The following is a 27,502-nucleotide window of genomic DNA, read 5'->3' on the forward strand; positions in this document are numbered from 1 at the left end:
GGAGATAAGAGTCTCACGATCCGTAGTGCCCGGGCTGGCTTTGAATCGCGATCCTCAGAGCTCAGCCTCCTGAGTAGCTAGGATTACAGGCGTGAGCCACCCGCCTTTGGTTCCAGTAGGTTTTTTTTTTCTTTTTTTTTTTTTTTCGGTCATGGGGCTTGAACTCTGGGCCTAGGCGCTGTCCCTGAGCTCTTTAGCTCAAGGCCACACAATCCTGTAATCCTAGCTGCTCAGAAAGCTGCGATCTGAGGATCAGTTTAAAGTCAGCCGGGGCAGAAAAGTGTGTCTTGCCTCCAACAAAAAGCTAGAAGTGGGGGCCGGGAGTTTGGCCTAGTGGTAGAGTGCTTGCCCAGCATGCATGAAGACCCAGGTTCGAATCCTCAGTATCACATACATAGAAAAAAGCCAGAAGTGGTGCTGAAGCTCAAGTGGTAGAGCTCTAGCTTTGAGAAAGTCCAAGGACAGTGCTCAGGCCCTGAGCTCAAGCCCAGGACTGGCAAAAAAAAACAACAAAAACCAAAAACCCACTATGGTTTGGGGATCTCTGATATTTTGGCTTTGTCATAGCAGCCATATACTTGCCACTCGACTCTATGTTTCTCTCTCTCTCTCTCTCTCTCTCTCTCTCTCTCTCTCTCTCTCTCTCTCTCTCTCTCTCTCTCTCTCTCTCTTTCTTCCTTTTACCAGTCCTGGAGCTTGAACTCAGGGCCTAGGCACTGTCCTTGAGCTTTCTCAAGGTTAGCACTTTACCATTTGAGTCACAGCACCACTTGTAGCTTTTTCTGTGTATGTGACACCAAAGAATCAACCTCAGAGCTTCAAGCATTTTAAGCAGGCACTCTACCACCAGGCTACGCTCCTGGTCCCTATGTCCCCCTTTCTGACAAATGTTTTAGGGGCAGGAAGGCTGGGCTGAGTCTAGAAGGCTCTATCGTTTTGAGAGCTACAGTCTTTCCCTCCCTCTCTCTACAATTAAGCACTGCAGTAGGCATAAAGGCTTTGAACCCAGTCAGACATAAGCTCATTCCCTAGCTTCAGCTCTTCTCAGGGCATGACCTCGGGCTCCCAACTAGACCTCTCAGAATCTTAGTATCCTCCTCTGTGATGCTTTTCCTTCCGACTTCAGGACTTCAGCAAGTGTTCAGCTTGGTGCTTAACTCTGCTCTACGTGGCATCCACCAAAGTGTTGAGGGAGAGAGGACATATCTTTAAGATGGTGTCTACACTTTGCATGTCTGAAAGTTCCTTTTCTTAGAGAGAGAGAGAGGGAAAGAGGAAGGGAGGAAGAGAGAGAGAGAGAGAGAGAGAGAGAGAGAGAGAGAGAGAGAGAGAGAGAGAGAGAGAGGGGGGGGGGGTTTAAAGCTAGGTTTGGGGCTGGTATGTATTATCGGTTGTGGGGCTTGAACTCTGGGCCTCGGCACTGTCCCTGAGCTCTTCAACTCAACGCTAGCTGTCTACCCCTTGAGCAACACTGCTGGGTAATTGGAGATGAGAGTCTCACAGACTTTCATTACGGGTCTGGCTTTGAACTGTGATCCTCATACCTCAGTCTCCTGAGTAACTAGGATTACAGACATGAGCCACAGGCTCCTGGCTCCTGTCATTTCTATTATGTTTTGGGACTCAGAAAAGTCAGGTGATCTGGAGAACAAACTGTTGTTATATCAGTTTGCTGGGGCTGCAGTAACAGGGCGTATGCAAACTAGATGACAGCAAGGAGGGGGTGGCTTTGTACAGTAATTACGGTAGCAGTATGATCCTGCAGTTCCCCTACTCACCACGAGATGATGCACTGAATTTCAGCCATCAGGATTTTAAAACCCACTCTCCCTCCCCCCCAAAAGTGCTTTTGTTAATTTAGATAGGATGAAAATGTCCAGTTCTTTATTAAAAACATGAATCTAGAATTGCTGAAGGTTTTTGTATGTTATGCTTGATGATGGAATAATCCTTTCCTGATTTGACAGAGAAAACCTACAGGTACTTTTTTGTTTTTTATTATTATAAAGATGATACACAGAGGGGTTAGTTACATAAGTCAGGTCTTTTTGGACAATGTCACCCCTTCCCACAAGTACTTAATTTATAAGGAAAAAGCAAGTGAAGGTGCTATTTAATCTCCTAGTTACTATGGCAACACATAATCAAGGAAAGCAACCAATCAGAAATGAAGATTTTTCCTGAGGTTCTTTTTGTTCAGATGCTGTAACAGTTTCTCAGATAATCTTGGATTTTTTTTGTATAAATTATCTTTTCAAGGGCAAATTTCCAAGAAGAGAACACTCCAGGCAGATAACTGGATAAAAAGATGGATGTTTGGACATTTCCTCATCCCTTAACAAAGGTTACTTCAGTTAAAATACAACCAGAAGTCAAGGAAAATAAAATTAACAAATTTGTAAATATTTATTAAAAAGTTAGAATTTTCCAGATGGCGTGGTGGCTCATGCCTGTAATCCTAGTTACTCAGGAGGCTGAGATCTGAGGATCTAAGTTCAACGCCAACCCAGCTACTAAAGGACCTGAGACTCTTTTTTTTTTGCCAGTCCTGGCCTTGAGCTCAGGGTCTGAGCACTGTCCTTGGACTTTCTCAAGGTTAGAGCTCTATTCCTTGAGTTTCAGCACCACTTCTGGCTTTTTTCTATGTATGTGGTACCGAAGAATCGAACCCGGTTCTTCGTGCATGGTAGGCAAGCACTTTAACCACTAGGCCAAACTCCCGGCCCCGAGGACCTGAGACTCTTATCTCCAATTAAGCTCTAGAAAATGCGAAATGGGGCTTGGCTCAAGCTGAAGAGTCCAGGGACAGCGCCCAGGATGAATTCAAGCGCCATGACCCACCAAAAAAAAAAAAAGTTACAATTTTGCATAATAAGAGCATAAGGAACCCAGGCACTGCTGGGTACCTGAGATCTGAGGATCACAGTTTGAAGCCAACCCAGGCAGGAAAATCCATGAGACTCATCTCCAATTAACCACCCAGGCCCTAAATTCAAACCCCAACACACACACACACACACACACACACACACACACACACACCACACCACACACCACACCAGGCACCGTTGGCTCACACCTGTAACCCTCCTAGCTACTCAGGAGGCTGAGACAGGTTTACAGTTTGATGAGCCAGCCCGGGGCAGGAAAGTCCTGGAGACTCTTATCTACATTTTATCTTCAAAAAACCGGAAACGGAACTGTAGTGGAGCCTTGAACTGAAGAGCTCAGTGTCCAGGCCCAGAGTTCAAGCCCCAAGACCAGCCAAAAAAAAAAAAAAAAGCAAGTCTGCTGGTGTTTCCAGCCTGGAGTGACCGGCACTACCGATCAAGACAGGCCTTGGAGAAGGGGATGAGGAGGAACTGAGTCAGACTCAGGAAGTGGCCATGTGTGGGAGCTGACAGTAGGAAAAGGGAGATAGATGGGAAGAAGAGGGCTGGTAGTCAGGACAGGGGGCGTGGCCAAGAGGAAAGGGCGTGGCCGACCAGGGACTGCGTTAATTGTGGGCGTGGCCTCGACGGAGGTTGTAACTGGAGGGGGAGGCTGGAGGCTTGGGGGCGTGGTCTGGAAATGGGTGCTGTGGAGGGGCGTGGCCGCGCAGAGGAAGAGCCTGGGTAGGTGGCAGGACGAGGTCACAAGGTCCTGCACAGCCATGCCTGGAGTGTGACCCAGGACCCAGAGGCTGTGGGGGTCGCTGAGGGCAGAACTGGAACCTTCTTTGCAGCTAGATGTCTTTGCAGCTAGATGCTGTGAACTCCTGGGAAAGTCGAACAACCTCTCCGTGGTAAGATACTGGCGTTGCTGTGCGGAGTCAGGCCTGCGGAGGGTTTGCTCCCCGGTCCGAGTGCACAGTGACTTTAATTAATTATTTTTTGCCAGTCCTGGGGCTTGAACTCAGGGCCTGAGCACTGTCCTTGGACTTTCCCAAGGCTAGAGCTCTACCACTTGAGCCTCAGCACATCTGGCTTTTTCCTATGTGGTACTAAGGAATCGAACCCGGGTCTTCGTGCTAAACTCCCGGCCCGCGCAGTGGCTTTAAATGGTTACGAATGGTGCCATTCCTTCTCCTGGTCATTGCTGATGTTAATTCTCCCGGTCCCTGCGGAGCATGGAGCTGGCCGCGGAGCCTCAGCGGAGATTTGCTGGGCCAGGGCGCCATCTGGTGGGCAGAGGGCGCAGTTCAGGGACCAAAGGGCATCCATCATCCATTCTTCTTTCCCAGCCAGGTCCTACTCAACTCCTGGGGTCTCCTGGGTGACTCTGATGCCTCATCCTTACTCTCCAAGGGGTCACAACCTGGTGGGGTAAGGGGCAGGAACCTCCACAGAGCCAAGCTGCAGTGCTTTTGGCTAGAAAGGCCTCTGTGGAGGGCAGGAGTAAAGGGGAAGAGCCCTGGGGCAGCCGGGAAAGCAGCACTGCAGCAGGGGAGAGGCAGGGCAAGTGCGGGGCATGCGGTGGACGGAAGGGAAGGCCATCGCGGGGACCGGACTGGCGGATGAGGCCACCTAAGCAAGATATGTTACTTTTTCCTGCCCATCAGAGATTCACGAGAGAATTTCACAAAACCTCTTCCTGCCGTTTCCATGGGAACCTTGGAGATGCAGCTGTGGCCGCGAAGCTCCCACCGCTGGCCATTTGGGGGTCATCGCTCCCTGGAGGATGTGTGGGGGAAAACTCCCGACACCCCCTTCCTTAAGGACGATCTATCTACCTGTATCCTTCTTGGGCCCCGGGGGCCGGTGCAAACCAGACTCCTTCAGCTTCTTTAGATGTTCTACCCTTCCTTCTGTAAGGTTCTGAATGTCAAATTCTCTGCTTGGCTTCTGAAGATAGACAGGATGTCGAGCGGGGTCCACCGAGAGAGAGTGGAATGGAGCTTGGGGAGGACAGAGCAGGCAAAGAACAACAAATACCTGACTGTATCTCATCACTGCAAGTGGACTTAACAAGATCTTGTAAGAAAAGAAGCTGCATGGAATTTTCTAGAAGTCTAGCACAAAGGCTGGCATGGTAAACATTAAAACCATTTTTTTTTTGTATGCCAGTACTGGGGCTTGAACTCAGGGCCTGTACCACTTGAGACACAGCTAGACTTCTGACTTTTGGGTAGTTCATTGGAGAGTCTTATCTCCAATGAGTTGGGCCTAGTGGTAGAGTGCTTGCCTAGCATGGATGAAGACCGAGGTTTGAGTCCTTGGTACCATATACATAGAAAAGTTAGAAGTGGTACTGTGGCTCAAGAGGTAGAACACTAGTTTTAAGGAAAAGCCCAAGGACTGTGCTCAGGCCCTGAGTTCAGTCCCCAGGTCTGGCAAAAAAAGAAGAAGAAGAAGAAGAAGAAGAAGAAGGAGGAGGAGGAGGAGGAGGAGGAGGAGGAGGAGGAGGAGGAGGGGGATCTCATGAAGCCAGGCAGCTGTGGCTCATGCCTGTAATCCCAGCTACTCAGGAGACAGATCTGTGGGTCATAGTTCAAAGCCAACCCAGGCAGGAAAGTCCATGAAACTCATCTCCAGTGAACTAGAAAGCCAGAAATGGAGCTGTGGGTCAAGTGGTAGAGCACTAGGCTTGAGCAAAAGAACTCAGGGACAGTACCCAGGTCCTGAGTTCAAGTCTCATGAACCCCCCTCCAAAACAAAAATAACAACAAAAAAACAGTCTTAGGGGCTGGGAGTTTGGCCTCGTGGTAGAGTGCTTGCCTAGCATGCACAAAGACCCGGGTTCGATTCCTCGGTACCACATACATAGAAAAAAGCCGGAAGTGGTGCTGAGGCTCAAGTGGTAGGACGGTAGCCTTAAGCTGAAGAGCTCAGGGACAACACCCAGGCCCAGAGTTCAAGCCCCATGACTGACTAAAAACAAAAACAAAAGCAGCCTTGCAAGCTTTCCTGCCTAGGACGGCTTAAACCTTGATTCTGAGATCTCCGCCTCCTGAAGAGCTAGGATTACAGGCATGAGATACTGGTACTTGGCTTACATTTCTATTGTAGGAAAGAAGACTGTGTATTCTGGATCAGAACCATGGAAAAAAAAAAGGGGGGGGGAGCAGGAAAATAAGAGGCAGAGGCTAGCAGCTAGCTGGTAGAAGCCAGGTTGCCATAGCAACCCTGCAACCAATTCTTATGTAAAAAAACTGTGTATGTCTGTAGGTTTTTTTTTTTTGTTCTGTTTATGATTTAACAATGCTTATGTAACAGTGATAAATTGCCAGTAGGAAGGGAAGGGGAAAAACAAGATTAGGAGGGGGTGGGTGGAGGAGATAAACATGGGAAGGGGTATCAATGTACAAGAAGTAACATACCCATTACCTGACAAATGTAATTATAACTCCTCTATACATCACTGAGACAAAATAAAAAATAAAATTCTCAATAAGTAATTTTTTTTTACTAGTCCTAGGCTTGGGCTCAGGGCCTGAGCACTGTCCTTGGGTTTATTTCAAGGCTGGAGCTCTACCCCTTGAGCCACAGCACCACTTCTGGCTTTTTTCTATATATGTGGTACCAAGGAATCAAACCCAGGTCTTTGTGCATGTTAGGCAAGCACTCTATCACTAGGCCAAATGCCCAGGCCAGTAATTTTTTTTTTTTTTGCCAGTCCTGGGGCTTGAGCTCAGGGCCTGAGCACTGTCCTTGGGCTTTCTCAAGGCTAGAGCTCTACCAGTTGAGCCACAGCACCACTTGTGGCTTTTTCTATGTATGTGGTACAGAGGAATCAAATCCAGTGCTTTGTGCTTGCAAGGCAAACACTCTACCATTAGGCCTCACTTCCCGCCCTCAATAAGTAATTCTTATAGCTACTGTCCAAAGAGGGCCGACCGCAGTTCAGCCTCTCTCCCAACTGAGTTGATGGATTTGTCCCATAGTCCCCAGGAGCCCGTGGGGGCTGTGGGGGTGTGACAAGGGCTGTCACCTCTCTGGAGCACACAGGTATGGAGGGGCTCAGCGCTGTGTTCTTGGGAAGCAGCAGGTCGGGTTGAAAGCTCACATCCTGGCCCTGGGTGCCAAGGGGTATAAGGACAGGGCAGAGGAGCCTGTTGACAGCGGGTACTAAGGCTTGAATTCTTTTTTTTTTTTTTGCCAGTCCTGGGCTTGAGCTCAGGGCCTGAGCACTGTCCTTGGACTTTCTCAAGGCTAGAGCTCTACCACTTGAGCCTCAGCACCACTTCTGGCTTTTTTCTATGTATGTGGTACCGTGGAATCGAACCTGGGTCTTCATGCATGCTAGGCAAGCACTTTAACCACTAGGCCAAACTCCAGGCCCCAGCTTGAATTCTTTTAGTCACTCATGATCCTATATGTGTGTTGAATCCACACATACACAGGGACCCTGTAGCCTGTGTGGGGGGCTAATCTTGGGAAGATCACAGTTCTACGCCAGCTGAGGGGCGGGGGGAAAGGCCGGTGAGGCTCCATCTTCACCCAAAAGGCCAGTAAGGTGGTGTATGCTTGACTTTATCCCAGCTACAGTAGAAATCATAAAAAGGAGGACAATGGTCCAAGATGGCTATGGCAAAAAAAAAAAAAAAAAGAACCATCTCAAAAATAATCAGAATAGGACCAGGAGCGTGCCCTAGATGGTAGAGTGCATGCCCAGCATGCACGAAGCCCTGGATTCGATTCCCTAGGGCCACATATAAACAAAAAGCTGGAAGTAGTCCTGTGGCTCAAGTGGTAGAGCGCTAGTCTGAGAAAGCCCAAGGACAGTGCCCAGACCCTGAATTTAAGCCCCAAGACTAGGGAAAAAAAAAAAAAAAAAAAAAAAGGAAGCTCTGTGGCTCATGTGGTAGAGTGGTAGCCTTGTACTGAAGAGGCAGTACTCAGGCCCAGAGTTCAAGACCAGGGACAATCAGTACCACCAACCAACAGATTGTATTGGGCTGCGAGCGTGGCCTAGTGGTAGACTGCTTGCCTAGCCGGCTGAGAGGTTTGTAGTCGGAAGCCAACCCAGGCAGGAAAGTCTGTAAGGCTCTTATCGCCAATAAACTATTCGGAAAAAGCTGGAAGTGGTGCTGTGGCTCAGGGTGGTTGGCTGTTAGCCTTGAAGGAAAGAAACTCAGGGACAGCATCCAGGTCCTGAGTTCAAGCCTTAGGACTAGCAAAAAAAAAAAAAAAGAAGAAGTAAACAAAAACAGAAGCTGGGTGGGTGTGAAACACGCAGGAGGCTGAAATGTGAGTCACTGGGTTCGAGGCCAGCCTGGGCAGGAAAGTCTGAGAGACGTTTTTTCTACTTTTTTTTCATTGTTTTGTGTTTAATTCAGCACAAAGTAGGAAAACAGAGGTGGGGCTCAAGCCCTGCCTAGGAAGAGCAAGACCTTGAGATAAAAGAAAGCAAGACAAGAGGGGTGAGTACATCGGGCACCCTGGACGCCTGCAGCTGCCAGGCCTGGCTGCCCTCAGCTGGCATGGCGACCCCACACCACAAATGAAGCTCGCCCACCACCTGTCCCCACATCCCCATTCCATCCGCGTGGGGCCCGAGCCCTGAGTCATCACAGCTCCTCCTGCGTCCCTGGGCCCTGCCCTGGTGCCGGGGAAGGAGGCCTCTCCGTTCCCGCCCCTCTCGGGGTGAGGAGGGGTCCCCGGTGTCCTGGACCGTCCTCGCGGATGATTCACGCCGGGGCCGCGTCGCCCGCCGCCCACCCGGCCCTTTAAGAGCATCGCCGGCGCGGCAGCCTGCGGCGTTGCCATGGCGACGGGCCGGGCGGGCGCCGTGTGCGCAGGCGCGGGCCCCGCCGAGCCCCCCCGGGCCCCGGCGCGCGCTCAGACCCGGCGGGAGCGCCCCGGCGAGCGGCGGCGCCCTCCCCCGCGCCTCGGCCCCCGTTCCCGGCCGGAGGTCGCGTCCCTCGCTGAGGAACAAAGGCACGGGAGGAGCGGACGCGCAGGCCATCGGCGGGGGCTTCGGATCCCTGGCGCGGGGGCGCGCGCGCGCGCGGGGAGGAGATTTAAAAAAAAAAGGGGGGGGAGCCCCGAACCCCAGATCTTGCTGCATTCCCCCGCCCGCCGCGCGCACTCAGCCTGTGGCCGGGGCTGCGTCCCTCTCCGGGAAGGGCCGGCGTCCCCCCAGCGCGCACTGCGCCATGGCGATGAGCCTGTTCCGGAGCTGGTGCCGGGAGCTGAAGGTGGACGCGCGCCGGGCGCTGCTGGTCTCCGGCATCCCCGAGGGCCTGGAGCGGGCCGAGATCGAAGCCACCCTGCGGCCGGCCTTCCTCCCCCTGGGCGAGTTCCGGCTGCGGACCGTCAGCGTGGGCAGCCAGGAGAAGGCCAGGGCCGCCCTGCTGGAGTTCCCGGCCGACATCGACGCGGACGCCGTCCCCAGCCAGGTCCCGGGCCAGGGGGGCGCGTGGCAGGTGCTGTGGAAGGACAGGTCGCAGGACACGCGGGTCCTGAAGCAGATGAAGCGGCTGCTGCTGGAGGAGAGGCCCGCCAAGGCCCCCCGGGACCCGGCCGCGGAGGCCGGCGGCGCGGACCCGGACGACGGGGCGGCCCGGAAGGCCCAGCGGGGCCGTCGGGGCGGCCGGCACAGGCCCCGGGGCCACAGGTGGAGCAGCAAGTGCAAAAAGCGGAGCCGCGGCGGGCGGCCGGCCCGCAGCGAGTCCGCCGACTCGTCCGACGACAGCCTGGGCCTGGTGATGGAGGAGCTGCGGGCCGAGGACCTGGCCGTGGACGAGGACCAGCGGGCGCTCTACGAGACCCTGCAAGCCGCCGCCAAGGAGCTGCTGAAGAAGTGGACCTTCCAGGAGGACGGGGATGCCGGCGAGGGGCCCCGCGAGTTCTTAGCCCTGGTCACCGTCACAGACAAGGCCAAGAAGGAGGAGCTGGAGAAGGAACTCCCCGGCACCCAGTCCATCTGCCTAGACATCAAGGAAGACAGGAACGGGGTCCCGGATCTGGTGGCTTTGATGGCTGTGAGGGAGCCCGTGGACAGCGACGATTCCGAAAGCGAGTCCCAGGAGAACGGGGACCCGGAGAGAGAAGGGCTGGACAATCCCGAGTTTGTGGCCATCGTGGCTTACACGGAGCCCACTGACCCCTGGGCCCGGGAGGAGATGCTGAAAATCGCCTCTGTGATCCAGTCGCTGGGCTGGGGTGACAAGCGACAGGATGGCGAGGCGCTGCCCCAGGTCCTGTCAGTCATGTCCAGCGACACATCCGGGACCCGCGTGAAGGTGGAGGAGGCCGGCCGCCAGGTGGACGCCATGGTGCTGCGGAAGGCGGAGGAGGATGGCAACCTCCTGGAATGCATCTCCACCCTGGCGGAACCAGAGAATCGTCCGAAGGGAAAGAAGGGCGCGCTGGGCTTCCCCGGGGGCTGGGGCAAGGAGGGAGAAATCCAGGGAGGCCTCCTGGAGTTGGTGGCGCTCTTGGCCGCGCAGGACATGGTCCACCTTGTCAAGGAGGAGGAGGAGAACCGCTGCGGAGGGGCCAAGTGTAACCACAAGAACGATCTGGAGGAGGTCTTGACGTTCCTGGCTTCCCGAGAGCAGCTGGAGTCGAGCGAGGACTCGGACGAGTCCGAGGACACCGAGTCCGAGTCCTCGGAGGACACCGACAGCGAGGAGTCGGAGCCCGAGGACCGCGCGTCCACCAAGCCCCGCGCCAAGCGCGCGCGCACCGGCTCCAAAGGCCTGGCGCGGGGCCCCGCGGCCGCCGTCCCCGCCGCGTCCCGACCCCGCCAAAGCCGCCAGGGAGGTCGGGGCCGCGGCCGGGCCGCCACCCCGGAGAAGAAAGCCGGCAGCGAGCCCTCCGCAGACGATGAGGCGGCGACGAGGAAGAAAAAGAAGGGGCCCGGGGGCGCCGGGGCCCGCGCCAGGGCTGCGGAGGCTAAGGGGCAGCCGCCGGCCGGCCCCAAGTCCGCCCGCGGGAAAAAGGCCCGTCGGGGTCCAAAGCGGCCCCCCAAATGCCGCTAGGAAGATGCCCCACCCCCAGCCCCGCCTCACGAGTGGACCCTCCGCCCCTCCTCCCCTGCTTTCTCTCGTGCGCCCTGCCGCCTCGTGTCCCCCCTAACCCCAGCCTGCGCCCCACTTTTATCTCCCCGGCTCTCAGGAGCGCACGGCGAACCCCCGGACTGCAGAGGAGAAAGAGATGGCGCACCCCAGGCTGCGGGGGTCCCCGGATATGCTGGGGCCCGAGGCGTGGCGGGCATCGGTGGAGCCGGGGCGGCTTGGAGGACCAGCAAGGCTTGTGTGGCGAGCCCGGGACCTACTGTAGTCCCTGCCCCAGGACGACGGGGCCTGGGGTCCCCGGGGAAGGTTTCTAGGGGTGTCAGGGCCTCGCTGAACCCCAGAGGGGCAGAGAGAGGAGGGGAAGAAAAAGGAGAGGGGGAGAAACGCCCTAAAGGATAAAGGGCCCCCTGAGGGCAGGGCTGGGGGCAGCGGGGTGTGTGTGTGAAGAGCAGGCCCCGCCCCCTGGCGCTGATGGACAGGCGGACCAGGCCCCACCCCCTCGTGGGGCTCCGCTCCGAGGGCGGGGCGTGTCGGTGGGCGTGTCCGGGCGCCCCCTCCTCCAGCCCCCAGACCCGGACCTCGCCTCCCCGCTTCCGACGTCCCTTGGGCTGGCAGTCCTTCCTGGGTGGGGGTCCTCCCCCCCAGCCACCCCACCCCCCAGTTGTGGACAGATTTCCCTTGTCTCCTCTTCCCTGTCCCCCAGGAGCCCCGCTCCGGCCTCGTGATGTGTTGAACCCCATTGCGCTCTGCCAGGAGCCCCACACAGGGGTCTCCCTGTGTGTCCGGTGTTTCCAGCTCCACCTGTCCGCGGGAGGGCCAGCCCCTCGGGGTCCCGCCGCGCCCCGCCTCCCTCCCGCCAGCTTGGCCGCATCATTATCCGCACAGCTCTGAGCCAAAGATCGCACAAGATCTACACGTTGTCGACCCACTAGTGTAGCCGCTGACCACTCGGGGCAATGTGAGTTTACGTGTAATTAAAATAAAATAAATCAGACGTCCATTTCCGAGTTGTCAGTGACAGGGAGCGCCTCGTCGGGGTGTGCACACACTCCTCCCCGCCCCCCCCGGGGGTGGTTCGGTCCCCGCCCCCTTCCTCACCACAGGCCCCCCGAGAACTCCAGGCCTGTTTCTGCCCCGAGCCTTTGGCTGCGGCCGCCTGGACAACTCTTCCCGAGGAAGCCAAGCGCTTTCCCACAGCCCTGGCTTCGTTTTCGGAGCTCTGATCGTCCCCCTGTCTCAATAGTGGAACTGGAGGAGGGGGGGCGGATGACAGGAGAACCTGGCGACAGGGACTACTGCAGTGGAGGAAAACCGGGAGGAAGCAGCCGGCTCAGGCGGCGGGCGCAGAGCGGGGGCTACCGGGTCCCGTGGAGTCTGTCCTGGGCCCGGCCGTGTCCCCACCCCAAGCCAGTGTGGGCCCGCGAGGACAGGGAGCCGAGCTTGACGCCAGGGAGGGGAGGGGCGGAGAAGGGAGGAGGGACCGGGAGGAGAGGGAGAGGGGGGGAGGACTGGGACTTGTGCGCGCACGCGCACCCAGGGGTCTCCAGGCCCTGGAACTGGGGGGGGGGGGGGGAGAGAAGAGGGGAGGGGGAATGAGCAACAAATTGCCAAAGGAAGAGGAGACCCGGATGTCACCCTGCAGAGGAGCCGGGTCCCCGCGGAGGCGCCCTGCGGACGAGGCCCGGATGTCATCCCTGCAGAGGCGTGGAGCGGGGAGGCGGGGTCTTGCAGGGCCTGCAGACTTTGGGGGCGTACCCGAACCCCGGGGCTGTGTGAACGCCCATCCCGGGCTTGAACGCAGAGCCCGGCCACTCTCCCTGAGCCTTCCTGTGCTCCAGGCTTGGCGCTCTACCATGTGAGCCACAGCTCCACTTCCTGCCCGGGGTTGGCTTCGAACTGCGACCTTCAGATCTCATCCTCCTGAGTAGTTGAGTCCCCAGCTCGGGGCCCCAGGTTTATATTATTTTTCAGTTTGAAGGTGATGCCGGGAGGCGTGGCAGGTCGGGGACGTTCCTTTTTAGACAGTATCATCCCTTCCTTTGCTCTCCCAGATTTGCCCGTCCCCACCCCAAATTGTATCGTTCATTTTCCAGTGTCCACCCCTTTGACCCCCCCGTTATTTCTGTGCTCCCCCTCACCCTCCCAAAGACAGATGAATGCACAAATAAGGCAAAAAGGAAAGAAAACAAAAACAGCAACAAAGAAAGAGCCTCAAGAAAGAGCCTCTTGTTGGCCGGGAGTTTGGCCTAGTGGTAGTGCTTGCCTTGCATGCACGAAAACCCGGGTTCGATTCCTCCGTACCACATACATAGAAAAAAGCTGGAAGTGTTGCTGTGGCTCAAGTGGCAGAGCTCTAGCCTTGAGAAAGCCCAAGGACAGTGCTCAGACCCTGAGCTCAAGCCCAGGACTGGCTAAATAAATAAAACCCCTAAAGAACCCTGTGTTTCCATTTCCGGGCGTTTATTTGCATACATACTGTTTTCTGTGATCAGAGACATGGAGGCAGGCATTGCCCCCCGCCCCGCGCCCTCCCCGCCTGGGCACAGGCCCAGACCCAGGCCCAGACCCGGGGAGCCCCCCTGCCCCCCACTCCTGACCAGGTGACCGAGCCTCAGCTCCCAGAGGCAAGTCCCACCCCAGGGACACGAGGCCACGCCCCCGCCGCCAAGCGTTCGGAAGACCCTCAGGCCACGTGACCTGACCGAAGCCACGCCCACTTCACACCATTTCCCCCCCACACACCGCTCCCCAAGGCGCCGAGGCCCTCGCTGCAATGCCCCCAGCTGAACGCCAGGTAGCGCTGCGGAGCCCTGGTTAAAACCCCGCCTTTGGCGAGCTTCCCCCTGTTCCCGGCCTTGCTAGCTAGAAACGTATATTCTTGGGCTACCTAGGCCTACCCCCAAATCGAAGCACCCCCAGATGACTGTGACGCAGGGTTCTGAGTCTCTGCAGGTTACAATTTGCAAACATCCAGGCTACAACAGTGTATCCACCCCGGGCGTGGCGTCTGCTCTCTTCTCCCGTGACTCCACTGCTACATTTTGTATTTTTTTTTTTTTTGCCAGTCCTGGGGTTTGAACTCAGGTCCTGGGCACTGTCCCTGAGATTTTCCACACTTGATCTTAGCTAAAAGGCCGAGAAGCGATTGTCCCTGAGCTTTTCCACTCAAGGCTGGCACTCTACCACTAAAGCCACAACACCATGCCCAGTTTTCTGGTGGTTCATTAGACATAAGAGTCTCACAGGACTTTCCTGCGCTGCCTGGCTTTGAACCGCAATCCTCAGATCTTAGCCTCCTGAGTAGCTAGGATTACAGGCCTTTGGGGATTGGGCAGAACTGGGGTTTGGGTTCAGTAACAGACCCAGATCTTCCTACTTCTGCCTTCTTAGTAGCTAGGATTACAGGTGTGGGTCACAAAGCCCTGCCCTAGGCAGGAGGTAATGGCTAAACTCCTGCACCATCCTGCCTGATAACTGTGAGTGCTTACTTGAAGCCACAAGCACCACTGGGTAGTTTAAGCTAACAGAAGATTTACACTGGCCGTGTGTGTGTGTGCGTGTGTGTGTGTGTGTGTGTGTGTGTGTGTGTCAGTACTAGTGTTTGAATTTAGAGCTGGGGCGCTATTGCTGTCCCTTTGCTTTCAAACTCAAGGCTAGTGTTCTGTTACTTGAACCACAGCACCAGTTCTTGTTCTTTTGGTGGTGCACTTTCCTACCCTGACTGTCCTTGAACTGCAGTCCTCAGATTTCAGCCCCCTCACTAGCTGGGATGACAGAAGGTGAGCCAGGCATGGCCAGGCTGCCCTGATCTTTTGAGATAAGGTCTTGAATTTTGCTCAGGCCTGGACCTGAGTGGCATCCTTGTTAGAATTTTGTTTGAGTGAACTCCTCTAATCACTGGCAGCCTGGAACCTATGTTTATCTTGCTTCTCTGTAAAACTTCAATGTCTCCACACTGTGGATTCCACTATTTCTGCACGTGCTAAGAAGGCAATCCTGATGGAGTGGCTTATTTTGTTTTGTGGTATTATTATTATTGGAAGAATCCATCAGGAAATGCAGGGCCTCTGGTTCTGCAGATGATGCCCAGGCTTCCAGCTGGCTGGCCCACCAGTGTGGGTGCCACAGCTGCTGTGGGAAACTCAGCCCCAGGACCACATCCTATCCCTTTCATGGGACCTGAGTTTGTGGCCTGAGTCCAGGAGAGGGGGACAACGAGCTGAGGATAGCACCTTGCAGAGTGAGGGGCTTGTGGTGATAAAGTCCTAGGGTTTGATTTTCTCTCTCCGTTCTGTGTTATGGAAATAGGCCACCTCCATGAAGAGTTCTCAGAAGCATCTGGATTTCAGACCATGCAGAATCCAAGCAACTTAGGGGTCCATAAAGCTCCACTCAGGCCAGCACCAGCTCGAGCACACCTGTCACCAGCTGCTCTGGAGGATGAGACCTGAGGATTGTGATTCAAGCCAGCCCAGGCAGGAAAGTTCCTCAAATCCTTTCTTTCTTTCCTTCTTTCTTTCTTTCTTTCTTTCTTTCTTTCTTTCTTTCTTTCTTTCTTTCTTTTTTCTTTCCCAGCCCTGGGACTTGAACTCAGGGCCTGTGCACTGGCCCTGAACTTCTATCTTCTTTTGCTCAAAGCTAGCACTCTACTACTTGAGCCACAGTGCCACTCTTCATTTTTCTGTAGTGTGCCAGCTGAGCCAGCAAGCTCAAAGCAGGAGTTCAAACTCTAATACTGACAAAAATAGAGTGGGGGGGGGTGAAGAAAGCTTCATAAAGCAACATTTTAGCATATAAGATTAACTGTGATCTTTTGTATTCTGTTGTTGCAATTATGAAAGACTTTGAAATGTACCTAAAAGGTGACTGGTGTCTTGGTAGGGAATTTATGAGGCCCAGAACATTCTTTCAGCTTGGCTGACTATGTGGAGTTTCTTAATTTGAGCTGTTTGTCCTGATTTAAATTGTATCCAAACACTGCCTGTCCAGAGCCCTAAGGAGGAATGTTATGTGATTCAGGTTCTGCCAGAGTTCTTTCTCCTGATGTGGGAAGACAATTTAAATTCTGTATAATTCTGTCTGGACTTTTCTTCTTTCTATTTATTTATTTATTTGCCAGTCCTGAGCTTGAGCTCAGGGCCTGAGCCCTATGTACCACATACATAGAAAAAAGCCGGAAATGGTGCTGAGGCTCAAGTGGTAGAGCTCTAGCCTTGAGAAAGTCCATGTATGTGGTACCGAGGAATTGAACCCGGGTCTTCATGCATGCTAGGCAAGCACTCTACCACTAGGCCAAACTCCCGGTCCATGGACTTTTCTTTTTAAACTGGCTGTCTGCTCTCACGGAACTTATCTAATCAATTACAGAAAACCTTTGCTACAGATGTTGTATGTCCATTTTGCACTGGAATAGCTCCTGATCTCACCTTTTAGTTGAGCCTGATGGGTCCTGCCTGTAATCACAGCTACATGGGAGGCTGAGAGCAGGAGGAACAAAGTTCGAGACCAACCCCAAACCAACAGAGAAGCGGAGCCTGTTATCTGACGGACGCATGCTTGTCATCCCAGTTACAGGGAAGTCTAAACAGGGGGATTGCAGTTCAAAGTGGCCTAGGCATACATTGAGACTCTATATGAAAAATAACAGCAAAAAGGACGAGGGTCATGGCTCAAGCGGTGAAGTACCTGGTCAAGGCACCAAGTTCACAGCCCTGTACTCATCTCCCTCAAATATCCAGCATCCCAAAATAGAAATGCAAGAGCTGATCAGAGAGGGCGATGATGGAAAGCCATCCCAAGTGTAAAGAAATTGAGGGAAGGGTTGAAGCCACAGGGATGTGTTGTCATGGAAACCACTGCTCAAAGTGTCCATATCGCAATCACAGCACCCATGTGTTGTCATGGAAACCACAGTAAGGCTCCTATTAAGGATGTTTCAAAATTATTTTTATATCTGCCGGCAGTGACAGTGGCTCAGTGCAGGAGAAAAGGCCAGGTAGCTTGTTGACGCCATTTGTGAACATGTAAACACACATGCCTATTCACATATGCATACGTACAGGTCTACAGCTAGCTGTACATTTATAAATACGTATTTATGCATACATTTTCTTTTTTGCTGTTCCTGAAGTTTGACCTCAGGGCCTGCATTCTTTCTTTGAGCCTCTTTGTGCGTAACGCTAATGATCTACCATTTGAGCTTCAAGGCCCCTTCCAGCTTTTTCTGAGTAGTTTATTGGAGATAAGAGTCTCATAAGGGGAGGGGCGGTGGGGGGGGAAGGTAAAGGGTACCAAGACATGTGAAAGGGAATCAATGTATGTGAATTAATGCACCTTCTATAAGGCAAATATCATGTAACTCTTTTATTAATTACAATAAAAAAATGAATTAAACAGAAAAAAAAAGAGTCTCATAAGTCATTTCTGCCCAGGCTAGCTTTGAATCATGATCCTCAAATGTCAGTCTCTTGAGTAGCTGTATATTCATTTTTCTTTGTAAATGTAACTTTAATTATTTTTTCTTAAATATTTGTCCTAAGTATTTGGGGCTTCATTATATCTATATGTACTTGTTTATACAAAATTATTTTAAAATATATTTGGGGACTGGGAGTGTGGCCTAGTGGTAGAGCGCTTGCCTAATATGCACGAAGCCCTGAGTTCCATTCCTCTATACCACATACACAGAAAAAGCTGGAAGTGGTGCTGTGGTAGAGTGCCAACCTTGAGAAATCTCAAGGACAGTGCCTAGGCCCTGAGCCCTAGGACTGACGGCAGGAAGGAAGGAAGGAAGGAAGGAAGGCAGGAAGGAAGGCAGGCAGGCAGGCAGGAAGGCAGGCAGGCAGGCTGTTTGATTCTCTTCAAGTCTAAAGGACCTTGGAACATGAAGGTAGGTGAAAAGCTTCTAGAAGCTTCTAGAAATCCCTGGAAATTTCTAGAACTCAGGAGCAGTAGCTGGAAAGAGCCACCCAAGAGGAGCCGTGTCTTCCTGAAAGGACCCCAGGGTGGACTTAGAGCCTCTTTGTCCACTTACCCTGCCTTTTGGGGTCCCCCACGAGTCAGGGATGGCAGAGAATGAGAGAGCGCCCTGAGCCACCCAAGCCATGAGCTTCCGAGGCCCCCCGGGCGCTGTCCAGGGTCCCCGCCCCCAGCCCGGAGGTCGCTCGGAGCCGCTCGGAACGCCCACCACCTGCAGAGCCTGCATCCGGACACGCCGTCTCCTAGCAACCGACCTCCGGTTGCCATGGAGACCGCCCGGCCCGAGGCCCGCAGCCGCGGTGCGGCAGCTCCGGACGCAGTGCGCACGCGCGGGCCGCAAAGCCAGCCTCGCCTCGGTGCGGCGGCGGCGGCGGGGAGCGAGACCGAGGCCGAGGGCCGAGGCCGGAGTCCGCGTGACCAGACACCGTCAGCCCCGGGGCGGGAGCTGGGGGAGACCGGCAGATCCGGGTCCCATCCGCCTCCCATCCCCCCCGGAGCTGCCGAGCCGGGGTGATCGGAGCCGGCAGCGGGAGCGGCTGCAGCCTGGACGCCGGCCCCGGGGGTGCACGGCCAGCGGGCGGGGGAGCGGGGCACTGCAGCAGAGCCGCGGACCCGGGTGAGCACCGGGGAGGAGCGGCCGGGGAGGGGGACCGGGGATGGGAAGGGGGCCGAGGAGGGGGGGCGGGGAGGAGGGCCAGGGAGGGTCGGGGAGCGGGGACAGGGAGGGGAGGACAGGCCGGGAGGGGGGGCCGGGCAGGAGCGCCGGGGGGCGGGGGAGCGGGGCCGGGAGGGGCGCAGGGCCCCCGCGCCCCCGCCCCCACGCGTGGGGCCCGGCCGTCCGGCGGCGCGGAGCCTGACCTCGGCTGTCCGGCGCCCTGGCAGGACTCGGGGGCGGCCACCCGTGCGGCCGCCGCGCCGCCCTCCCGGCCCCGGCCCCTCCATGTCGGCGGCCATGGCCATGAACCTGCTGGAGGACTGGTGCCGCGGGATGGAGGCGGACATCCACCGGGCGCTGCTGGTGACGGGCATCCCGGAGGACTGCGGCCAGGCGGAGATCGAGGAGACCCTGAACGGGGTGCTGGCCCCGCTCGGCACCTACCGGGTGCTCAACAAGATCTTCCTGCGCGAGGAGAACGCCAAGGCGGCGCTGGTGGAGGTGGGCGAGGGCGTGAACCTGAGCGCCGTGCCCCGCGAGTTCCCGGGCCGCGGCGGCGTGTGGAGGGTCGCCTGCCGGGACCCCACCCAGGACGCCGAGTTCCTCAAGAACCTGAACGAGTTCCTGGATACCGAGGGCCGAACCTGGGAGGACGTGGTCCGCCTGCTGCAGCTGAACCAGCCGGCGCGGCCGCCGAGCCAGCCGGCCGAGAGCTGGGCGGGGGCGCTGGGGGTGCTGCTGGGCGCCGTGGTGCAGATCGTGGTGTACATGGATGCGGAGATGCGGCACCGCGAGGAGGCCCGCGCGCTGGAGCTCGCCGAGCCCGACGAGGAGGCCGCCTGGCCGCCCGCGGGCCGCAAGAAGGTCAAGAAGGAGCGGGGCCCGGCCGCCGCAGACCTGGGCTCGGGCCTCAAGATGGAGCCCCCCGGCCCCTGGGGCGGCCCCGAGGGCCAGAGCGACCCGCCCAAGCCTCTCGGCCGCAGGGCCGGCGCCAAGTCTCGCTCCAGGAGGAAGAGGAACCGGAGGGCCCACAAGCAGGAGCCGGCGGCGTGGGAGGAGTGCGGAGACGCCGCCCCGCCCGGCCGCCAGGCGCGGGACCCCGGGAACGTGGAGGCCTCCGAGCCCAGCCAGAGCCACAAGAAGCCCTGCGTCAAGCAGGAGGCCTCGACCTCCAAGAAGGGCCTGGCAAAGAACGTCTGGAAGGTTCCCAGAGATCCTCCGCGACACGCCTTGACGCCAGCCAAGACCCCCGGAGGCGCGGAGGAGTGGGAACGAGACGGGGGCCTGGAGAGACCCCCGAGGAAGAAGGTCCTGAGCTGGGCTGCGGCCAAGAGCTCGGCCTTCCTGAGGAAGAAGAAGAAGGTGAGCCTGGGCCCCGCCTCGTACGTCCTGGTGGATTCTGAAGGTACCGCAAGAAAGAAGTCGAGGGTCGCCAAGAGAGGATCGGCCTCCAGGAGACCAGGCGCGGCGCACAGGGCCCCTCGAGGCCAGCAGCCCCCCGAAGCGCCCGCCTCCACGTCCAGGGGTCTGAAGGCCAAGCCCCGAGGCCTTCCTTGCACCTCCACAGGTGAGGACGTCACCGGAGGTTCTTAGTGACACAGGTAGGAGGAGCACGGCGTAGGGCGGGCCGCAGGTAAGCTGAGATGCTGCCTGAAACACGAAGCACCCCACCAGAAAGGCGGGGCTCAGCGAGGGAGGGCGGGGCTGGATGGCGGGGGGCGTGGTCCGGGGGCAGGGGCGTGGCTCAGCGCTGAGCTGGTGTGGCTTGCTGATAGGTCGAGGTTCAGAGGCAGGGGCGTGACTTAGACGGCGGGGGCGTGGTCCTGTGGTATAGGAGGTGTGGCTCAGCGGCAGGGGCGTGGCTCAAGTGGTGGAGCCCATGTCTGGCAGGTGGAAGGTCTTCAGTTCAAATCCCAGTAGCACTAAAATACTTAGGACAGGATGATGGTGCTGGTGGTGAGTTTCAGGTGACAGGAGTGGGGATGAATGTGCTTCAGGACTCTTAAGCTTCTACCCGAATCAACAATTTCCTAAGGACTGACTCCTCTCTGATTCCCTTATGTATCCACAGGCTCCCGGAAGCTCTAATTTGGGGGACCCCCCATACCCGAAGAGCTGTGAGAGAGAAGGCCAAGGAGCAAGCCCCAAATTGGAAGCAAACCTCTCTCATCGTTAACCACAGCAAGGCTTTGGACTCTGAGGGCCCCTGTGTGTGGATATGGCTGGGGGGGAGGGGGAAGAGTGGGAGAGGGGGTGTTTCTTGCCTTTTTTCTCCCTGGGGCTGCTTCTCACCTTTCTTTGCTCACCTTTAGGGCCTGGAGAGTTGGTAAGTGGCTTGGGAAAATTCTAGAACATTCCTTTCCCTCTCTGCATGCATGAGCACAGTTCCCTTTCTGCTTCTTCATGCTCCAACTTTCTCCCCTACTCCCCACAGGGCCAGGGTGGAGGAATGGAGGGGGGGTCAAGCTGATTTTCAGGGCCTGGCATTTTGAAGGTCAGGGTGACTACTTTAAGTTAGGACAGGACCTTTGGCACAACCCCCCCACAGGCCTCAGTTTCCAGCTTCCATCCTCCAGCTGTGAAATCCAGAAGGGGGAAGGGGCTAGGTCCTAGGAATGAATTCTATGAAACAATGTGTATTTGCCTTTCAAGTGTTCAAGTTTCAGAGTCAGTCATTAGAAATGGCACTCTTTAGCTGGCATGGTGGCGAATACCTGGAATCCTGGCGCGTGGGAGTCTGAGGCCGCAGGATGGGGAGCTGGAGGCCCTCTTGTGCTACCTGGTGAAGTTCCTATATTGTAGGAGGTGGGAATGATGGACTCGTTCCTGGACTCCCCGCTGGCACTGCACCCTCCGAGGAAGGAGAGGGGGCCGGAAAGGCATTTGGTTCTACCCTGTGCATGCCCCTCATCCACCCTGGAACTCTCCGCACCCCCGCCCCCCACATCTGGGTCCCATCCAGACTCTGCACCTGTGCCATGATCGAGTCCCACATTAGCCCACTGTGCAGTCCAGTTCTGTCCCTGCAGTTCTAGCCCTCGTGAGTTTCCAGTGTCTCCCTTCTAGTACAAAATGTGAACCCGCGTCAGGTGTCCTTCGTGCCTCCACATCCAGATTCCTTGTGACTGTGATGAGCTCCTTCAAGACCCTGGGGGAGTCCTGCTGCGGGGGGACGGGGGAGGAAAGGATGGCCTCCCAGGGGCACCTGCAGCTTCCCCCCCAAACACACCCAGGAGGGAATTGGGCTCTGGAGGTGGCAAAAGCCTGGGACAGTCCAGCTGTGAATCCTTGTCCACTCCACCATGCTTTCTTGTGTTCTCAGATGATTACCGTGGTTACTTCATGTAAATGTATAAATGTACACGTATAAAATAAAATTCAGCAAATGAGCCCTGGGTCCAGTCTGTTTGATAAGTGGCAGGTAGGTGGACTATTTTAATCTGGGGAAAAGAACTCATGGTTGTTTATTTATTGACTTATTTTTAACCTAGGGGCCAGCAGGCCGTAGGAGAGTGGATTTCAAATAAGAAAAGAAGCAATTTGTAGGCTTGAGTATAGCGGCTCACTCCTGTAGTCTCTGACACTTGGGAGGTAGATGGTGATTCAAGGCCAGTTCCAGTCTCCTGAGTAATTAGGATTACAGGCTTGCCCCACCAGCATAAGGCTGGAATTATTTTTTTGCCAGTCCTGGGATTTGAACTCAAGGCCTGAGCACTGTCCTTGAGCTTTCCTCAAGGCTAGCACTCTACTACATGAGCCAAGCACCACCTATGGCTTTTCTATGTACGTGGTACCAAGGAATCAGGTCTTCGTGCATGCTAAGCAAGTACTCTACCACGAGGCCAAATTCCTGGCATCAGGCCTCTTTTCAGTTGTACAAAATGATCATCAGTGGAGCTACGACTTGTGTGGTGACATTACAAACCTTGCATTTATGTATTTCCATGTATTTTCCTGTTTATTTTATTGTATAGAAATACTTATGTAAATTTAGATATATGAAAATATATGTAGTAAATAATCTAGTAACTGAGATTGCTGACATTTTTCCACGGTTATAGGGCAGAGTTCCTTTCTGAATGTTCCTCTGTATTAAAAAAAGTTAGAGAGCCAGGAGTGTGGCTTAGTGGTAGAGTGCTTGCCTAGCATGCATGAAGCCCTGGGTTCAATTCCTCAGTACAACATGCACAGAAAAGCTGGACATGGTGCTGAGGCTCAAGTGGTGGAGCACTAGCCTTGAGAAACCCAAGGACAGTGCTCAGGCCCTGAGTTCAAGCTCCAGGACTGGCAAAAAAAAAAAAATTAGAAAGTGGCTGGGAGTTTGTCCTAGTGGTAGAGTGCTTTCCTAGCATGCAGAAAGACCCGGGTTTGATTCCTCAGTACCACATAGAGAGAAAAAGCCAGAAGTGGCGCTGTGGCTCAAAGGGTAGAGTGCTAACCTTGAAAAGGCCCAAGGACAGTGCTCAGGCCCTTTGTTCAAGTCCCAGGACTAGCCAAAAAAGAAAAGAAAAAGTGAAGCTAGGTGCTGGTGGCTCATGCCTGTAATCCCAGTTACTGAGATCTGAGCGTCTTGGTTCAAAGCCAGTCTGGACAGGAAAGTCTGAGACTCTTATCTCCAATGAATCACCAGAAAGCCAGAAGTGTCACTGTGGCTCAAAGCAGTAGAATGCTAGCTTTGAACGAAAGAGCTCAGGGACAGCACCCAGGACCTGATGCACACCAACAGAGGAGGAGAAGGAGGAGGAGGAGGAGGAGGAGGAGGTGGAGGAGGTGGAGGAAGAGGAAAGAAAAAAAAGAAAAAGAAAAATCACCTTTTTGTAAGTGGCAGACATCTGAATGATCTACATAGTTTGTGTATCATCTTTGTTCTTTTTTTTTTTGTCAGTCCTGGGGCTTGAACTCAGGGCCTCAGCACTGTATTTGGGCTTTCCTCAAGGCTAGCGCTCTACCACTTAAGCCACAGCACCACTTCAGGCTTTTTTCTATGTATGTGGTACTGAGGAATTGAATCCAGGGTCTTCATGCATGCTAGGCAAGCACTCTACCACTAGGCCAAACTCCCGGCCCCCATCTTCGTTCTTTCTGAAAGACCACACCATAAAATTAAGAGCTGGAGAGGTGGGGACTGAGGACAGGGAGGAGGGAGGCTGCCCTCCTCCCCCCCCCAAAAAAAAACAAGTATATACAGCGTTACTGTTGTTTTAGGGTGAAAAATGAGACAGGAGGATATTTTTCACCCTAAAACAACAGTAACGCTGTATATACTTGTTTTTTTTGGGGGGGGGAGGAGGGGAGAAGATAGACGCTGAGTTCATTTATCCTAAACCACATTCCCCAATATTTCTTCATGAGCCACATTTTTCTGCAGTGCTTGGAAGCGTCTGCTGCCATTCCTGGACAAATATTTGCTCTTTTCATGAAAGCGTCCTTGTTTGGGATGGTAGGTTCCCTGGTCCGCTGCTTAGTCTCAATGTTCTGTTTTTTGTTTTTTTTTTTTTAATGTGTGGGCATGTCTGCACCCTAAAAAACTCCCTACAAGTATTTCTGCATAGCCTGGCTTGCCCTGCCTGCCTGCTTCTCATGACAAGGGGAGACGGGCCTGTGGAAAAGCTCAGGCACCTGGGTAGAATTCTGTTTTTTGGTTGTTTTTTTTTTGCCAGTCCTGGGCTTGGGCTCAGGGCCTGAGCACTGTCCTTGGGCTTTCTCAAGGCTAGAGCTCTACCACTTGAGCCTCAGCACCACTTCTGGCTTTTTTCTATGTATGTGGTACTGAGGAATTGAACCTGGGTCTTCGTGCATGCTAGGCAAGCACGCTACCACGAGGCCAAACTCCCGGCCCCCTGAGTAGAATTCTGAACAAGTCATATGTGTCAGGAATAAGGATGGGCACCAATCCATGACTTCCCTGCCCCAGAAGGATGGAAGGATAAAAAGATGGCTGAGCTATGTCAGAAGCTGTTGATAGTAGTTTATTTTATTTTGTTTGTCAATTGTGGGGCTTGAACTCAGGGCCCAGGCATTGTCACCAAGCTCTTTTGCTCAGGTTAGCCCTCTAACACTTTGAGCCACAGTTCCCCTTTCAGCTTTTAAATGGTTCACTTTCCTGCCCAGGGTAGCTTTGAACTTCAGTCCTCACATTTCAGCTTCCTGAGCAGCTAGGATTCCAAACATGAACTCCCAGGACCCAGTCAGCTATTGATTGTTTTATTAACTAGTAAACTAAACAAGGACTGGGGGCAGAAAAAGGGGGGAAGGGGGGGTGGCTCAATCGATAGACTATCTGTAGTTTCAAACCCCAGTGACAGAATTATCACGTGCAACAACTCAGAAACTTTTGAAAAAGAAAGATAACCAAGCCTAGTTACTCAGAAAGCTGCAATCTGAGGATCAGAGGCTACCTGAAGCTGGATAGTCATCAATTCCCATCAAAAAGTCAGAAAGTGGAGATGTTTTCTTGTCCTGGCTGGCTTTGAACTGCAATCCTCAGATTTCAGCCTCCTGAGTAGCTAGAATGACAGGCACAAACCACCTGCTCCAGGCTAATGCAGTCTTTTGGCACAGTAGCTCTGGGTCCCTGCTCACTTGTTCTAACCCCCCCCCCCCCCCCCCCCCGTCCCCAGGCTGAAGGCACCAGGCAAAGCACAAGCTCCTGTCACTTACAAGCAATGAGGAATGAGAGGCAGGCAGCTGCTGGCTTGGACAACTCACATGCTGGCCCCGGGTGTGGATCATGTTTTATTTTGGTTCAGATTTCCAGAAGGGAATTAGCTTTGTGGCAGGCTTAGAGAAGCAGAAAGAAAGCAGAAGAAAGTAAAAAAAGAAAAAAAAAAAAGAATTCTTGTGAGCCAGACTCTGGTAGCTCATGCCTATAATCCAAGCTACGCAGGAGGCTGAGATCTGAAAATCCAGGTTCAAAGCCAGCTGGGACAGAAAAATTCCATGAGATTCACATCTTCAATTAACCACTGAAAAAGCCAGGATTGGGCCAAGAGTTTGGCCTAGTGGTAGAGTGCTTGCCTAGCATGCACGAAGACCTGTGGTTGATTCCTCGGTACCGCATACATAGGAAAAGCCAGAAGTGGTGCTGTGGCTCAAGTGGTAGAGCTCTAGCCTTGAGAAAGTCCAAAGACAGTGCTCAGGCCCTGAGTTCAAGCCCCAAGAGTGGCGCACCTGTGCATGCACGCTCGCACACACACGCAAGCAGACACACACAAAACCAGAAGTAGAGCTGTCACTCAAGTGATAGAGCACAAGCCTCAACCAAAAGAAGCACAGGGACCACCCCCAGATCTGAGCTCAACCACCAATGCAGGCACAAAAATAAAACAAAAATTAAAAAAAAACAAAACAGAAAAAGAAGCTAGGTGCCAGTGTCTCATATTTGCAATCCTAACTACTCAAGAGATTGTGATATGAGGATCATGGTTCAAAGCCCAGGAAGAAAAGTCCCTGAGGATTCCTCTCTCTCTCTCTCTCTCTCTCTCTCTCTCTCTCTCTCTCTCTCTCTCTCTCTCTCTCTCTCTCTCTCTCTCTCTCTCTCTCTCTCTCTCTCTTTCTTTGCCAGTCCTGGGCTTGAACTCAGGGCCTGAGCACTGACCTTGGACTTTCTCAAGGCTAGAGCTCCACCACGTGAGTCACAGCACCATTTTTGGCTCTTTCTATGTATACGGTACCGAAGAATTGAACCCTGGCCTTTCTTGCATGCTGGCAAGCACTCTACCACTAGGCCAAACTCCCGGCCCTCTGGGACTCTTTTCTCCAATAAACCACCAGAAAACCAGAAGTGGTGTTGTGGCTCAAAGTGGTAGAACGCTAGCCTTGAGAACAAAGAGGCTCAGGGACAGTGCCCAGGCCTTGAGTTCAACCCCACGACTGACAATAAAAAGAAAAAAATAAATCAAAATAAAAGAATCACTGTCTGCAATCTGCAATGTGTTCTTGCCGTCTAATACTTCCATTTTTGGGTTGACGTGGTTTCATTTTTTAGTTTAAAAGTAGCCATATAAAGATGTCAATAAGAAATGACCCATATGTCTAGTGTCAAAATAGCCCTTGGAGACATTTAAAAATAAGATACACAGACCATTAGACATTCAAGTAGTACAGAATTGAAAATAGAAAATGTCACCTCTTCCAGCTTGTCCCTTACCTCTCTCCCAAAGCCAGCGACCAAAACAGGTCCTCATTCTCCTTCCAGAAGAGAGAAAAACACATGTGCCAAGACATAGTTCCTTGTACATGCATATGTATGTATGTACCTGAATTTTGCATATATGATGCACGTGCATACATCTTCATGTATTATATCTGCCATCTATGTTCCCTGAGATGCTTGAGCACATGCATTTTTTTGTCTGTTGTGAGGCTTAACCTTAGATGTTGGGAGCCGAGTGTGAGGTCAAGCTGACCCATAGATCGGCATCACTGAGTAAGATAACCACACAAACAAATGAAATGTCATGGAAACAACTTGTCCCGTGATAAATGACGCCATGCTTATGATCTTTGAGCTACTGGCAACTGTATTGTGAATTTCCTGGCCTTATTGTTTCTTGCTTCTCGATTGATTGATCCGAGACTTGATTGTTATTTTGTACAAAAGTAACCTCTGGCAGTTTCCTGCTTTTAGGAGAGTATATAAGACTGAAGCTAGAAATAAACAATGCAGCAGTCTCAAGCTGTAGACCTCCCGACCCCATCTGTTTCTTGTTTTTTTCTTCTCATCCTCACCTCCTAAATCAGGAATCCCGCCTTGCAGCCAGCTGGCTCTGGCACTTAGGGCCTGGGTACTGTCCTTGGACATTTTTGCTCAATGCTGGCAGTCTGCCACTTGAGCCACAGTGCTACTTCTGCTTTTTCTGGGTATGTGATATCAGAATCAAACCCAGGGTTTCGTGCATGCTAGGCAAGCACTCTACCAGTAGGCC

The 27,502-nt window shown here is 54.0% G+C and overlaps 2 protein-coding genes across 4 annotated transcripts; both read left to right on the forward strand.

The window, feature by feature from the left end:
* The first annotated feature begins 8,765 nt into the window (after positions 1-8,765).
* On the forward strand, positions 8,766-11,447 carry Pnma8b (PNMA family member 8B). The gene has a single exon (XM_090322165.1). It carries the CDS (start codon positions 9,077-9,079, stop codon positions 10,904-10,906), a length of 1,830 nt encoding a protein of 609 aa, XP_090178291.1. The 5' UTR covers positions 8,766-9,076; the 3' UTR covers positions 10,907-11,447.
* A 6,814-nt stretch (positions 11,448-18,261) lies between these two features.
* On the forward strand, positions 18,262-21,751 carry Pnma8a (PNMA family member 8A). 3 transcript variants are annotated; one of them, XM_090322137.1, is made up of 3 exons: positions 18,262-18,536; positions 18,803-19,937; positions 20,647-21,751. In XM_090322137.1, the coding sequence occupies exons 2-3, from the start codon at positions 18,861-18,863 to the stop codon at positions 20,749-20,751; spliced, it is 1,182 nt and encodes a 393-aa protein (XP_090178263.1). In that variant the 5' UTR covers positions 18,262-18,536; positions 18,803-18,860; the 3' UTR covers positions 20,752-21,751. The 3 variants fall into 3 exon arrangements, with proteins under 3 accessions (XP_090178263.1, XP_090178262.1, XP_090178261.1); XM_090322136.1 differs by having other exon boundaries at positions 18,803-20,142; positions 20,647-20,756; XM_090322135.1 differs by having other exon boundaries at positions 18,803-20,176; positions 20,647-20,728.
* The last annotated feature ends 5,751 nt before the right edge of the window (positions 21,752-27,502 follow it).

The sequence above is a fragment of the Megascapheus bottae genome, chromosome 31 (assembly GCF_031878675.1).
Source record: "Megascapheus bottae isolate mThoBot1 chromosome 31, mThoBot2.hap1, whole genome shotgun sequence".
NCBI lineage: Eukaryota > Metazoa > Chordata > Mammalia > Rodentia > Geomyidae > Megascapheus > Megascapheus bottae.

What these genes read in the sequence shown, in the direction of transcription:
- Pnma8b (XM_090322165.1), top strand. Translation starts at nt 9,077, where the DNA reads ATGGCGATGAGCCTGTTCCGGAGCTGGTGCCGGGAGCTGAAGGTGGAC.
- Pnma8a (XM_090322135.1), top strand. Translation starts at nt 18,861, where the DNA reads ATGTCGGCGGCCATGGCCATGAACCTGCTGGAGGACTGGTGCCGCGGG.